Genomic DNA, 13,886 nt, shown 5'->3' on the forward strand with positions numbered 1-13,886 from the left:
CCTAAGAGAGAGGTTCATAGTGATTACAGGCCATCCTCAGAAAACAAGAAAAATCTCAAGCAACCTAGCCCACTACCTAAAAGAATTAGAAAAAGCAGAAACTTGGCTTAAACAAAACTTAAAGTCAGTTTATGGAAGGAAATAATAAAGATCAGAGAGGAAACAAATAACAGAGATTAAAAAACAATAGAAAAAAATCAATAAAACCAACAGCTGGTTTTCTGAGAGGATAAACAAAATCAATAAACCCTTGGTCAGGCTCACCAAGAAGAAAAGACAGAGGACCCAAATAAAACAAGAAATGAAAGAGGAGAAACAATTACAGACACTGCAGAGATACAAAAAATCATAAGAGAAAACTCTGAACAATTTTATACCAATAAATCAGACAACCTAGAAGAAATGAACAAGTTTATAGAAACATACTGCCCTCCAAAACTGAATCAGGAAGAAATAGATAATTTGAACAGATAATTCATCACTAGAAGTGAGACACAATCTATAATAAAAAACAAAAAACAAACAAACAAAAAAACTCCCTGCTAACAAAAGTCCAGGACCAGTGGCTTTACTGGAGAATTCTACCAAACATACAAAGAAGAACTTACACAAATAATTCTCAAACAACTCCAGAAGATTAAAGAGAAGGGAACACTCCCTAAGTCATTCTATGAAGCCACCATCACTCTGATACCAACACCAGACAAAGATCATCAAAAAAGAAAATAACAGGCCAATATCTTTGATGAATGTAGATGCAAGAGCCCTTAACAAAATATTAACAGACTGAATCCAACACATAAAAAAGATCATACATCACGACCAAACTGAATTCATCCCAGGGTCGCAAGAATAGTTCAACGTATGCAAATCAATTAATGTGATACACCACACCAAGAAAAGACAAAACCCACATGATTGTCTCAGTAGATGAAGAAAAAGCATTTGATAAAATTCAAGATTCATTCATAACAGAAATTCACCAAAGTGGGTATAGAGGGAACATATCTCAGCATAATAAAAGGTATTTATGACAAACCCACAGCCAACATAATACTTGACATTGAAAAGCTGAAAGCCTTCCCAACTACAATCCCGAACAAGGATTCCCACCCTCACCACTTCTATTCAACATAGCACTGGAAGTCCTAGCTACAGGCGTCAAGACCAGAAAAAGAAATACAAGGTATCCGTTATATGCAGATGACATGATACTACATACAGTAGTACACATACATGATACATACATATAGAAAATTCTAAAGACTCAAACCACTACAGCTGGGATGTTCAGTGGTTAAGACTCTGTGCTTCCTGCAGGAGTGCAGGTTCAATTTCTGGTTGGGGAACGACACGCCCCATGGGGCAGCCAAATTTTTTTAAATAATAAAAGGGAATAGGATTTAAAAACCTGTACCACCCCCTCATTCAGCATTCCCAGACCCCTTTATCCTAATCTACTTTTTCTTACTTGGTATATATCACTTATCCCATTCCACCACAGTATACTCCCTTATTTTTTATTTTCTCTCTGTGTTCCCCATTAGACCAGAAAGAGGAGCAGGGGTCCTTTTCTGTCTGATTCAGTGATACAGCTCAAGCTTCCTGAACAGGGCCTCGTATACAGGGAGCACTCAACATACATTAGTTGAAAAAAAATAATAAAACTCTGCACTAGTCAGAAAAGTTTAAATAACTATATTTCTTCTGTAATCAAAAAACAAATTTTAAGGGGCAAAGACTGGACCATGCCACCACTCACAGATCCCCAGGCTGGTATGAGAGAGAAGCTGATTCTACAAGCGAGGGTTTCAGGGCCTGCTGACTTGGATGGTTCCCCTTCTTGAGAAGGTCACAAGCGAGTATAAAAATGGCTAAATGGCAAGCATGGGGAGAGGGTGGGAGTAAATCAGAGATTTTCTGCAAGAAGCTTCTCAGTAAGCAGAAAACTGGAAGCAGAAATGAGTAAGAGCAGCAGATTCTTGGGACCAAAAAACCACGCTGTCCTGCTCCATTCCTTCCCCTAAGGACCAAGAGATCCAACACCCTTCCAGGCCAGACAGCTGCCAAACCAGAGCGGCTGCTGGAGGCCAGGACAGAGACATTCTGGCGGAAGCAACAGCTGGGTGCAGATGTCAGGATGCAGTGGAGAATGCTGTGCGTGTGTGTGTGTGTGTCCGTGTCCACTAACAGAGGTGATCTGGGCAGGAACCTCGTCAGCATGGCAACACTGGGCCTCCCCGAGCAGGGTCGTGCCACTGGCCACGGACCGGAGGCCTCACCTCCGGTATGTTTTTCTGGGGTGGAAACAGTCCGTGAACTGCTCTGGCCCAATGCTCCCATTCTCAGCAGCAGCACTTGTCAGTCAAGCTGCACAAACCAAACCAGACATCAGGCAGCTGTGCAGGGGGGGATCATCCCCTCCCAACCCTCAGCAGTAACTGTTCCCCAAGTCCTGTCTATTTTCTTTTCTATACACCCCTCATGGGCTTCACCCTGTCAATGCTACCATCGCCTCTCCCCTGGACACAGTTTAAACCTTCTAACTGATAATGTCTGTGCACTCAGCCTCATCCCCCTCTGATCAATTGCCACCATAGTGGGCCTTTCATTTTTTAAAACGACTTTTTAATTAAAGTGTAATATACATAAAAAACATGAGTCATAAATATACAACCAAATGAATTATCAGAGTGAACACATTAACATAATCCTCACCCAGGTTTAAAAAAAAAAGGGAAGATTAATAGCCCCAGAAGCATCTCTGGGCCCTCTCTTAGGCACTGTGCCTCTCTCTTCCCTAAATGTAGCCCAAAGTGAGATCCCAAAGCAAATCTGATCACATCACCCACATCCCACCCCTGCCCTGTTCCCACTGAATGCAAATCTGATTTGTAATCCAGGCCCATTGCACAGTCTGGCCTCTCCTGGCTCTCCAGCTTCTTATCATAGCTCCTTGGGCCCCAGGCAAAGGGGCTCTGAAACTCCTTCCATTTGTGGGCTCTCTTCATCACAAAGCTTCCCCACCAGCAGGTCCCTGGTCTAAACCTCTCCTGCCCTTCACAACCTGCGAACTCCTGCTCACCCCTCAGGTCTCAGCTCCAATGTCACCTCCTCAGGGAAGCTCTCCCAGATTTTCCAGACTAGATCAAGTCCCCGATAATTCTCTTTGTAAGCAAGCTGAACCTCTCCTTCACAGCACTTACCACTACTGTAACTACACACATACCAGTGTCTTCCCCAGCAGGCGGTGAGCTCCAGGAGGCAGAAATGGCTTCTGCTTTGCTCACCACTGCCAGGTACAAAGTAGAAGTTCACACACATGTGCAGAGAGAGCAGAAGAGGTTAACAAAGCTTGGCCTACCACCTCTCAAGAGGGGTCCATGTCACCAGGCTAGGTGGTGGTGGAGCTGAGAACTGAGAATGTGGACCCCCCCCAGAGCCCAACCAGGACCTGAAACTCAACATGGTGAAGGGTTTGGACTCAGCCCTAGGTGCAAGTCCTGGCTACCCTACTTACAAACCGCCCCGTGGCCTGGCCCCTTCAGCCCTGGGAGAAAGCCCCCCCCAAAGAGAAACCGAGGGCAGCAGAGACTCAGTCCTGGGACAATTCCCAGGAAGGGCGTCTGCCCAGACTGAATCCCTGTAGCCCGCCCTCAGCACTGTTGAGAAATCCCTGTTTGGGCCTGAAGCCATGCTTCGGGTGTGTATTTTGGGGTCCTCTGGTCTCCCCTCATGCCCTCGTCTGCGCGTGGTTGCTTTCTCCCCTCTTACTCCCTTTCTCTCTCCTTCTGTGCCCTTCAAAACTCACATGTGGCCACTCTAACCCCAGTGTCTCAGAATGAGAGTGTATTTGGAACATGGCCTTTAAAGAGGTGATTATGTTGAAATGAGGCCATTAGAGTGGGCCCTAATCCAATCTGATTGTCGCCCTTATAAGAGGAAATGTGGACACACGGAGACATTGGGGCGTACACACACAAAGCAAGCACCACATGAGGACACAGGAGAATGCAGTCACCTGCAAGCCAAGGAGAGTCGCCGTGGAAGAAACCAAACCTGCTAGACTTCCAGCCTCCAGAACTGTCAGGAAATAAGTAGTCTTGTGGTTTTGGCAACCGCCTCCCACCCCCCAGTCTGTGGTGTCTGTTACAGTTGCCCAAGGAGCCTAACACACTCTCCATGTCCTCTTCTCTCCTCCTCTCTCTTTCTTATTGCTTCTTCTCTCCCTGTCAGTCTTTCTTTTCTCTTTCTGTATGGAATTTTCTATCCCACCCCTGCCCCAGATGAGAAAAATGAGAGAGCAGCAGCTTTGCAGGGCTTCCCAGGTGGCACAGGAGTAAAGAATCTGCCTGCCAAATTCAGGAGATGCAGGTTCGATCCCTGAGCTGGGAAGATCCCCCCTGGAGAAGGAAATGGCAACCTGATCCAGAGTTCTTGCCTGGGAAATTCCAAGGATGGAGGAGCCTGGTAGATTACAGTCCATGGGGTCACAGAGTCGAACGTGACTGAGCAACGGAGCATGCACTGCAGCAGCTTTGCATCATCAGAGAACCAAACCTGTTGCTCCTGACTCTGCTGAACCATGACACTGCCATGTCCCGGGGACCCCAGGGCCTGGAGCCAACCACAGTCCTTAGGGGCAGGGACAGCCTGGGCCCCCTGGAGTCCTCTGGACCACGCCCAAGAAACAACAGTCCCAGGAGGGAAATGGGCAAGTCCCCTACCCCAGCTGAGGGTAAAACACACAGGTGGTTCCGGAAGGCACCACGCCTGGCCAGCACCCAACATCTGTGTCTGTGCTGTAGGAACTGCTGCCAGAAGGTTCAGCTGGAGCCATCAGAGCACAGACACGCGGGTAAACAGACTGCTGGGCAGGACAGCTCTGCTTCTAAAGAACACCGGTGATGGGGGGTGGCCCAGACCCTGCCCACCCCTCCCAGAGGCCAGGCCCTTTGACCTGGCCCCCAGATGAGCAAGGCATCACCCTACATCCCTCAGGAAGACTTCCCGACTGGTACAAGGTACTGATCGGCACAATTTGGTGGAATAAGTACTATGATGAGAGACATACAGGGACACCAAACTTGGGCTTGGGGGTCACAGAAGGCTTTTTGGAGGAAGCAGCATTTAACAGGAAATCTAAGAATGAACACAAGATGTTGATGCAAAGGGAAGAAAGTGTATGTGGCAGAGGAAACAGCATTTGCAAAGGGCTAGCGGAGAGTAAACGACCATGGGGAACTGAAACACTAACTGAACATGCATATTTGGGGTGGAAGATGGGCGCTGGCTTATCACAGAAGAGGCCAACCAGGGAGGAAGTCCTCTGCAGTATATTTCCCCATCTCATCACCTCACACTCTGTGTGCCCAATATGGACCAGAATGCAGAAAAGGCAGCCAGCCCAGGACTCAGCAAGCTCGCTCTTCCCAGCCTCCATCATTCCTCATTCCTCGTGGCTGAGGGCTTGACAAACGGTGCTCCTGATGCAGGGTTGCTGAGAAACCACTTACCTGGGAGAGGACGCACTTAGGGGCGGGGGGCACTGGTCGGCTTGGGGGTGGTCCCCTGGATGATTCTTTCCTCTCTACTGATGGTCTGGGCCCTGGGGAGTTTCTAGCAGCCTTGCTGAGGTGTGCTGGCGATGGCGCAGGTGGTGACACGATATGCAGGTAGTCTGGAGGGGGCCGGGGAGGAGGCTGGGAAGGCTTCCGTAGGGTTTCAGGGGTGTTGGTCACCTGTATGCATAAGACGAGGAACGCCTGAGACACAGGAACCCTTAATGCACTTAAAAACTTGAGGGTGGCCCTGGGTGTCCCACTGGCACGAATAAAGACCTTGGATTCCAGAGGTCAGATGCAACTTTTAAAGTCATGAGGGAATGGTAGAAACAGCTGACCATCTCTCAGGCCAAGAAAGTGTCGTTTATTACCAATCCCAAGGGGCCCACAAAGGTGCTTAAGGGAAAATCTAGCAGAGTCCTAAGAGAGAAGGTCAAAGTAGCAAAGTTCATGGTGCAAAACCCTTACCTTTCGCCTGCCCTGGGGCGTATGCAACTTGAACGTCGGGTTGGCGTGGCCTGTTCCACTGTTCTGAGACACCCTGAAGGGACAACTAGTAACAAGGAAGGAGAAGCACAGGTTGTTCATTGAAGGTCACTGCCTGAGTTCGCTCTGACCCAGGTGTGGCCAAGCGAGCAGCTCAGTCTTCCCTGAATCTGCCCTGGCGGAAGTGGGATTGGCCCTCCTGAAGCCCAGCTCCTCAGCATGCAGACAGTGGCCAGTGAAAAACTCCCAAGGAAAGACAGTTGGCCTCATACACAGCACAGCGTGTCTCAGTATCTTTTCTTCATCCTTTTAAGACTTTTTCCCCACAAGAAGACAAGGATGTTACAAGCCATCAACCAATCTCCCTCAGGCATCATTCCAGGAGGACCTAGGATTTAAAAATCTCCTCTGGAAAAAAGTATGATTTATAACAGAGGACTTGGAGACTATACATCTTCAATACTCACAGGAATAAATTACTTAGGGAAAAAATTACTCTTTGTCTTGAGTTTATGTCTAGCCACCTCTGTGATTGACTTGAGCTAGTCAGTTTTCCTCTGTTGCCTCACTTTCTGGGCTTTAAGATGGGGAGGAAATCCATTAGATACAGGATAGGTTTCATTTCATATTTCAGCTTGAATTGGTTGGGGGCATTCTGCTGAGAAGGCTTCTGAAGTGATGACCAGGCTCAATCAAGCTTACTTACAACATAAATCAGGTAGTAATGTTTGCCGTGGTCATGGAGTGTAACAGAAAGGGAGAGGGTATTTGCCTTCCAACTAAATGAGACCCACCACCATCAACTTCTTTTTTTTAAAACCAGGCACTGCTTTCAGAAAGCTGTGACCCTCAAGTAGACCTCAAATCCCTCACAGCACCCCATCATACCTGAACTGTTGCCTCAGCTTGGAAGGGAGGGCTAAGGACTTGAGGTAGCCCAGTTTGTTGTTCTGTTTACAGCAGCGGTACATCAGCATCAGGGCCACCAGCACAAAGATGGCTGAAAACACTCCGGCTACCACAGGACCAGCGCCTGCCAGAAACAGAGCCCAAGCGGCAGATTTAGAAGCAGTTGGTGCTTCAGTAGTGGATTTCAAATAATATGTTCCAGATACTCTACAGATCCTTGATTTTCATTTACCTCGTATTACTTATTTTAACTTAAAAACTATAACAGAAAAACACAGAATTATGTCCCACTGGGAAGTCACTAATATTATTACTAGCTTCAATAATCAGGTCAACTTGCTTGGCAGAGACTTCACAGTAAAGTTTCTCCAGCTACTTCTGCTTAATTGAAAAGCATTCCTTTTCATATAAGGCAAGGAGCTCTATTATTCCAGCTCTATTATTATTTACCATTTGTTTTCTGCCTAAATCATGATTTTCCTGGACACAAAGCAACCACAAAATACTGAGACATATAGATTGATCTAAGATTAGAAGTCTCACACACAGTCCACAATTTCACATTTGGTTTCACCAAACTCGCCTCAATGTTCTCATAAATTATAAATCTAAATGTACAAAATATATATAGACTAGTGACACACTACTTTTAACTGTTTTATATATTGAAGTTTCTTCCTTGAAAGACTTTGCTCAAAAGAAAAAAATTTTTTCTTTTGCTATTATTTTTTTTTAAGTTTGGAAACCAAAGAACTAGAATCCCTGAAATACATTTCTGAGTTTCCAGCTACTCATTTTAAGCTTTGTCCATCAAAGGGCATCTGAGTCACTATAATGTGACCTAGGTTCATGATTAAGTGGCTGAGAAGGGGTAGTTGCTACCACTGACCCCCAGATAGAATAGATTATTCAATAACCTGTGGTCTGTCTTAATCTCTCTGTAAGCAGGAACAGGCTCCTCAACAGAAGGGAGACAGACAGAGGAAGAGCAACTGAGCTGGGCCCCACACCAGGCTGGAGCCTGGGCCACTCATCCCACTTAGCCCCTCTTGTTCTCTCATTTATAAAAATCAGGATGACAGTGCTGACTTATTATTCCTCTGCATTACGCCACCCATCCCTCCTCACAAATGCGGGCAGGAGCCACGCAGGCCAGCCACTCACTCTTGGGGGGCATGGGCCCGCTGTCGATGCTGCCCCCTTGGCCCGGCATGTTGCAGAAGGGTGGGGCCCAGCCCCGGAAGCAGTGGCAGTTCTGGTTGTTGTTGCAGACCTGGAGCAAGGGCAGGGCAGGGAAGAGGTGTCAGCACCCTAGAGAGCTCTGGCCTCCCACAGTGCCTGCCCCCGTGGACATCATCACAGAGGAGCCCCAGAACCCCCAGCATATGTACCCCATGGCCATTGCACTTCTTCGCACAGCCTTCCATTTCAAAGAACGAGGTGTTCCTGCACTGCCCCTCAAAGCAAATCTGTAATGAGAAGAAAGCAGTCAGTGCAACAGAAGGGACACTGGTTGGCGATCGGGAGACTGAGGTTTTGCATTCAGAACATATGGGACACAAAAAGGCAGCCTGCTTCAGGTTATTATAGTGGAAAAAACAACCTCAAAAGCCAAGGACAGGATGGCAATTAACTAAGTTCTGCTATTTCTCTTGCGATGAGGGAGCAAACAACAAATATTATATTTTAAGAAAACATAATAATATAACATGTGTGCGTGCTCAGTTGTTACATTGTGTCCGACTCTTTACAACTCCATGGACTGTAGCCCACCAGGCTCGTCTGTCCCTGGGATTCTCCAGGCAAGCATACTGGACTGGGTTGCCATTTCCTTCTCCAGGGGATTTCCCTGACCCATGGATTAAACCCGAGAGTCTCCTGAATCTCCTGGCATTGGCAAGCAGATTATTTACCACTGTGCCACACCTGGGAAGCCCATATAATAAATATGTGTTATTTCATCCTATATTACTATATATTGGTTATATGTTAATTACTTAATTGTATATTAATATATGCTAATTTAAATATTATACTTAAAGATAATGACCATGGTGACAGCCGTTTACTTTGTGCTAGGTACTACACCGAGTGCTTCAGACGTGTCTTACAACATTATTCTCAGAGTTTACTCTCAGATAGCCGCTCCAGGCTTTCCAGACTCCTAGTTTAGACCATTTCATAATTCATGTGACAATTAATGATGAGGACAAAAGAGATATAATAGCCAATCCTTCTAAATGGTTTACAGGGATTATCTCATTTAATCCATACAACAATTCTATGCGGTGGGTCTTGCTCTTAATAATATGCTCTATAAAGAATGCAAGCCACAGGGCTAGAGAGGTTGGAGAAGCTGGGATTTGAACCCAGGCATCCTCCAACCAGACTCCCACTTCAACCACTGCCTTCTGCAACCCAGAGGCTGAGTGAGGCTGGAGGAAGGAACTCACGTGATTATGGCCACACTTGGTCCCGGTCATCACCAGGCCAGGGTCCAGCATGTCACCCTCCTCCTCAGGACCTCGGTAGACGTGGGTGCCCCGACATCGGATCTGCCTTCCGTTTATCACAATGACGGTGTCTATGGGCACTGCATTAGACTCCAGGGGCCGGGCCTCGGAACTCTGACACTGGATCTTCCCACACTTGGCATCTCTGAGCCCAAGAGAGTAGGAGGGAAGGAGATGGAATCAGAGACAGAGAAGAGCTGGGATGCCAAAAGCTTTGATCTTTCTTGACTGGGACGGCAGGTTTGTGTGGGGGAGAGGCAAAAGGCAATGAGTGTGCTGTAGGGACTTAGCCAGAATTCCTCTGTGTGGTCTTAGACCAAGGACAGGATGCTACATCCTTATTCCCAAGCAGATGTAGCCAGAGCGCTGGCCTTGGGAAGTCCTCTTTACCGCAAGAACAACTGCCTGACCTGAGCAACCTAACCCCTTATGCTCTTTGTACCCCATGCACCCAGGTGCTGCAGCCAGAAGAAGCCTGGTGTCATCCCCAACCTCCCTCCTCCGTCCTACATACCAACCCAAGTTCACACCACCATCCTCTCTCACCTAGACACCTGGAAACTGATCTCCCTGCTCCAGTCTTGCCCTACAAGAGCCTAATTTCCAGACTGCTCTTAAGCCAAAGTCCAAACTCCCCTAGCCATGTACTCAAGGTTTCTCATGATCTGGTCCCTGCTTAACTAGCCAGGCTCATTTCTCAGTAGCCGCCCCCCTCCCCACTGCACCCCAACATTATACTTTAACTATGTCAAGTTGCTATCAGTTCTTCCTACCACCAGTTTTTCTTTACTCATTTCTCTGCCTGGGACACTCTCCCAAGTACCAGCACCATGCCTCATCCTGTTCAAATAGATACTTTCTCTAGATCGCAGCTTAAGCATAACTTCCCCTGGGAAACCACCTCAGTCCACTAAGGTGGGTTGGGTGGCTCCCACCATATTTCCTTTTATTATACTATCCTGCTAAGTTCCATATACTCAGCCCAGTATCTGGCACATGGTAAATCCACAATAGATAGTGGATGGGTGTGTAGGTGGATGGATGGTTGAAATGAATGAATGACTGGGCGAATGACAGGCTATTCAGATGAGGGTGTAATTAGTGCCCTGCGGAAATGACCCAAGGGGGCTGATGGGCTGCCCTAGTATAAGAAAGTCCCAAAAGGAAATGTGACCAGCCTTCTAGGAAGCATTGCATCCACACCCTCCCTCTGACTTCCTTAGGGCTGAATGGTGCATTGTCAAAAGGGCCTGGAAGAGATTTACTTAAGGGCCCGCTCTAGGGCCGGCCAAGCTGATGAGTCGGTGGGAGTGACAAAAGAGCAGGACTTGCTTTGTCACCCTCATCTCATGGGGTCTGCCCTATGGTCATCACCTCATGTTGCACTTCTTGTGTTTCCCATTCATGTCCTTCCCACAGTTTCCAAAGGTGTCCCCTGCCACATTCACCTTCTCGAAGCAGAGATCAGGAGCAGGCCAGGCCCCTGGGTGGGCAAGAAACATTTATCAGCACACTAGCCAACTTTAGTAGAAGTCAGAAGCCCCCAGAGGACAGAGCTAGCCCTTGGCAAAATCAGGAAGTTAAGGAAGTTTTGTGGGAGGGAATATTCAGCCTTTTCTTTACCCCTATCTGTTATTCCACCCCCACCTTCTCAAGACCTACTCATAAAACAGGTTTTATATCAGTTCTTTACACTTTATTGAGGTTTTATATCTACAGGAGGTTTGTGTGCTAAGCCTTCGTTCTCATGAAGAAGCCCTGTCTTTTTCAGGTGTTTTTGTTTTTAAATAAAGGTAATACCTGCAGAAAATTTTTAAGAATAAAATATGTCTTTCAGTTTTTTCTACTTAGTCATTCCAGTTCCTACATCCCTAAAACCTGGAGAAGCAATCAATTAATAGTGTATTTTCTAAAGATAACTTTATCTCTACCTTCTAGATACAATTCTTGTGTATCTTCTAGAGATAATCTATCTAATAAAGAGTGGCAGCATCGTCTATTCACATGATTTTTTTTTTTACTTAGTACATACAGAGCTGCGTCCTTTTATTCAGTTTATGGAGTCCCAATGTATGGGTGCACCAGAATTACCTTAACTGGTAGGATTTATTGAAGGATTTATGGGTTGTTATTGCTATAACAATGCTGTAATAAATATCCTTGTAAATCTACTTGGCCAAATACAAGGGATGTGTAGGACACATCCCTAAGCAGTAGTTTGAATGGGTCCAATGATAGGTATCCTTAAAATTCTGGTATCTCCAAACTGCTTTCCATTGGGGTTGTACCCATCTGTTTCCCCACATGTATAAAATGGTTTTCTCCACAACCATATTACTATTGTTCTTGTTATAGTACTATCATTCCAACTTATCATATTAATTCTTCAGTCTTCGCCAATAGATTATGATACATGAAAAAAAAATCCCATCTCATAGTTGATACTTTGCTCACAGCTCCAGCATCCACCTGTTTTGTTGGATTATTCTTATCCATTCACTCACTGTGAGAATTTAAAGCATCAAGGAACTAGAAAGAACACTGTCTACTGCCTCCTCCTGAAAGTCTACCTGAGGCAAGGGGATTAAAATAAGGTAATATCTGGAGATGCTCTTTTAGAGCCTGATTCTAAGCAATCTAGAGTGTCTGAAGAGGGAGGCTGGCTAGGAAGCAGTAGGGTGGAAGGAGGGTCGTCCGCTCCCTGGGGAGAGCCTTACCAGGGCCCCATAACTGCTGGCACTGCTCCTGGTAGGTGAGGCACATGCCGTTGTAGCAGTAGGCCTGGCCGTCCTCGCAAGGGGTGCCATCCATCTGGTAGAAGTTGGTGGGGCACTGCGGGGACTTGCCCGTGCAGAACTCTGGGAGGTCACACTGCCGTGCCTGCTCACGGCACAGCGTGCCCGGGGCCAACAGCTGAGCCGAGGAACAAGAAGAGGGGATAAAGTCAATCTCCCACCTATTTATCCTCAGTCCTCCCAGCAAGGGCTCATGAGCATCACTCCCATGGAACAGAATTTCCCATTACCATTATTTCAGAGCACTTTTTACATGACCTCACTAGCTTAAACCACGATAAATCATCTAACACAGAACATCTAACACTTAGTTTCAAGGTGGTTTTTACAAATGTTAACTCTACATAGCAGTCTTAAGAATCAGGTAAGAAATAATATTTATGTAACTATTTATAGTTCACTAAGAACTTTAGTAATAACAGCTACTTTATGGAGCTCCTACTTAAATGCCCAGTACAAATAATACTTCATTTAGTCTTCATGACAGTCCTATGTAACATAACATTATCCCTGTTTTACAGATGATGAAATCTCAGGCATGTCTCCAAAGTCTCATGGTTAGTAAGTGGCAGAAGGGCAAAGCCCACTAGTATATATGTACAGATACACACACACACACACACACACACACACAAACTAGCATTCATGCATCTTTGAATTCACAAGCACTCTGGCAATAATACACATTACTGAGTCAAGCTCCAGGCTAAGTATGTTACACATGTTCATCTCATGAGATCCTCACAATGCCCATGAGCTAGATGCTGCTATCTGCCCCATTCTGCAGATGAAATGACCTGATCAAATAGCACACCTTGGGCAACTGGTAAAGAGTGAGTTTCTGTTCAAGTCTTCCAGCCTCCCTGGGTGGGGGGCTGGGCGGTCAGTGTTATTAGTACTCTTCCCATCTTACAGATAAAGAACTCAGGCTTGGATGGCTAATAGGCTGCCCCAAATCACACACAGGGCTGGAAATGAAGATCTTAGACTCCAGGGCTCATCTTTTCCCACACAATTCTCTACAGGGAAACCCTTTCCAAGATCCAAGCTCAAATCCTGGGACTCGGAGACGAGTGCTTTCCACGTTCATTCTCGGGCCTCAGCCTGAGACCTGAGGACCTAACACAGCACAGCCTCTCTGAGGGATGCCAGGTCTGTCTTAAAGTCAAACAGAAGGCGTGGGAGTTCCCCTGAACAGGCAAAGAGAGCTATGTCTGACAACAGCACCCCGCCACACTGCTGGGTGACTCCACACCACCCACGAGGCATCCAAGGAGAGAAGGTGGGAGCAGGCCAGCTGGGCAGTTTGCTGACAGTCTCGGAGCAAGGGTGGCCTTGGATGCATCTCCCCACCCAAGAGCAGGATGGAGGGAAAAAGGACCCACCAACCCTGGAGCCAGTCTGCCTGGGTTCAAATCCCAGCTCCTTAGCCAGCAGACCTCTGTTCATGCACTTTCTCATGGGTGCATGAGGATAATAACCCTCTCGTGGTTATTGCTAGAAGGTCATGCTAGAAAGAATGTTCTAATAAAGCACTTGAACAGTATGGGGAACATAATGAGCCCTGAGCATGTGGTGGGTGGAAGCACAGTCCATGATCCGATCTAAAACCCTGGGAC

The 13,886-nt window shown here is 46.6% G+C and overlaps 1 protein-coding gene across 1 annotated transcript in view; it reads right to left on the reverse strand.

The window, feature by feature from the left end:
* Window positions 1-13,886, reverse strand: part of ADAM19 (ADAM metallopeptidase domain 19) — an 86,755-nt gene that overhangs the window by 5,467 nt on the left and 67,402 nt on the right. Inside the window, exons 14-21 of the mRNA XM_061151837.1 lie at window positions 12,190-12,385; window positions 10,847-10,955; window positions 9,413-9,617; window positions 8,351-8,428; window positions 8,124-8,232; window positions 6,939-7,083; window positions 6,033-6,117; window positions 5,517-5,741 (exon numbers count right to left, since the gene is read on the reverse strand). Of these exons, the coding sequence (XP_061007820.1) occupies window positions 5,517-5,741; window positions 6,033-6,117; window positions 6,939-7,083; window positions 8,124-8,232; window positions 8,351-8,428; window positions 9,413-9,617; window positions 10,847-10,955; window positions 12,190-12,385 (1,152 nt within the window). The remainder of the gene's footprint in view (window positions 1-5,516; window positions 5,742-6,032; window positions 6,118-6,938; window positions 7,084-8,123; window positions 8,233-8,350; window positions 8,429-9,412; window positions 9,618-10,846; window positions 10,956-12,189; window positions 12,386-13,886) is intronic.

Source organism: Dama dama, chromosome 9 (genome assembly GCF_033118175.1).
Source record: "Dama dama isolate Ldn47 chromosome 9, ASM3311817v1, whole genome shotgun sequence".
Taxonomy (NCBI): domain Eukaryota; kingdom Metazoa; phylum Chordata; class Mammalia; order Artiodactyla; family Cervidae; genus Dama; species Dama dama.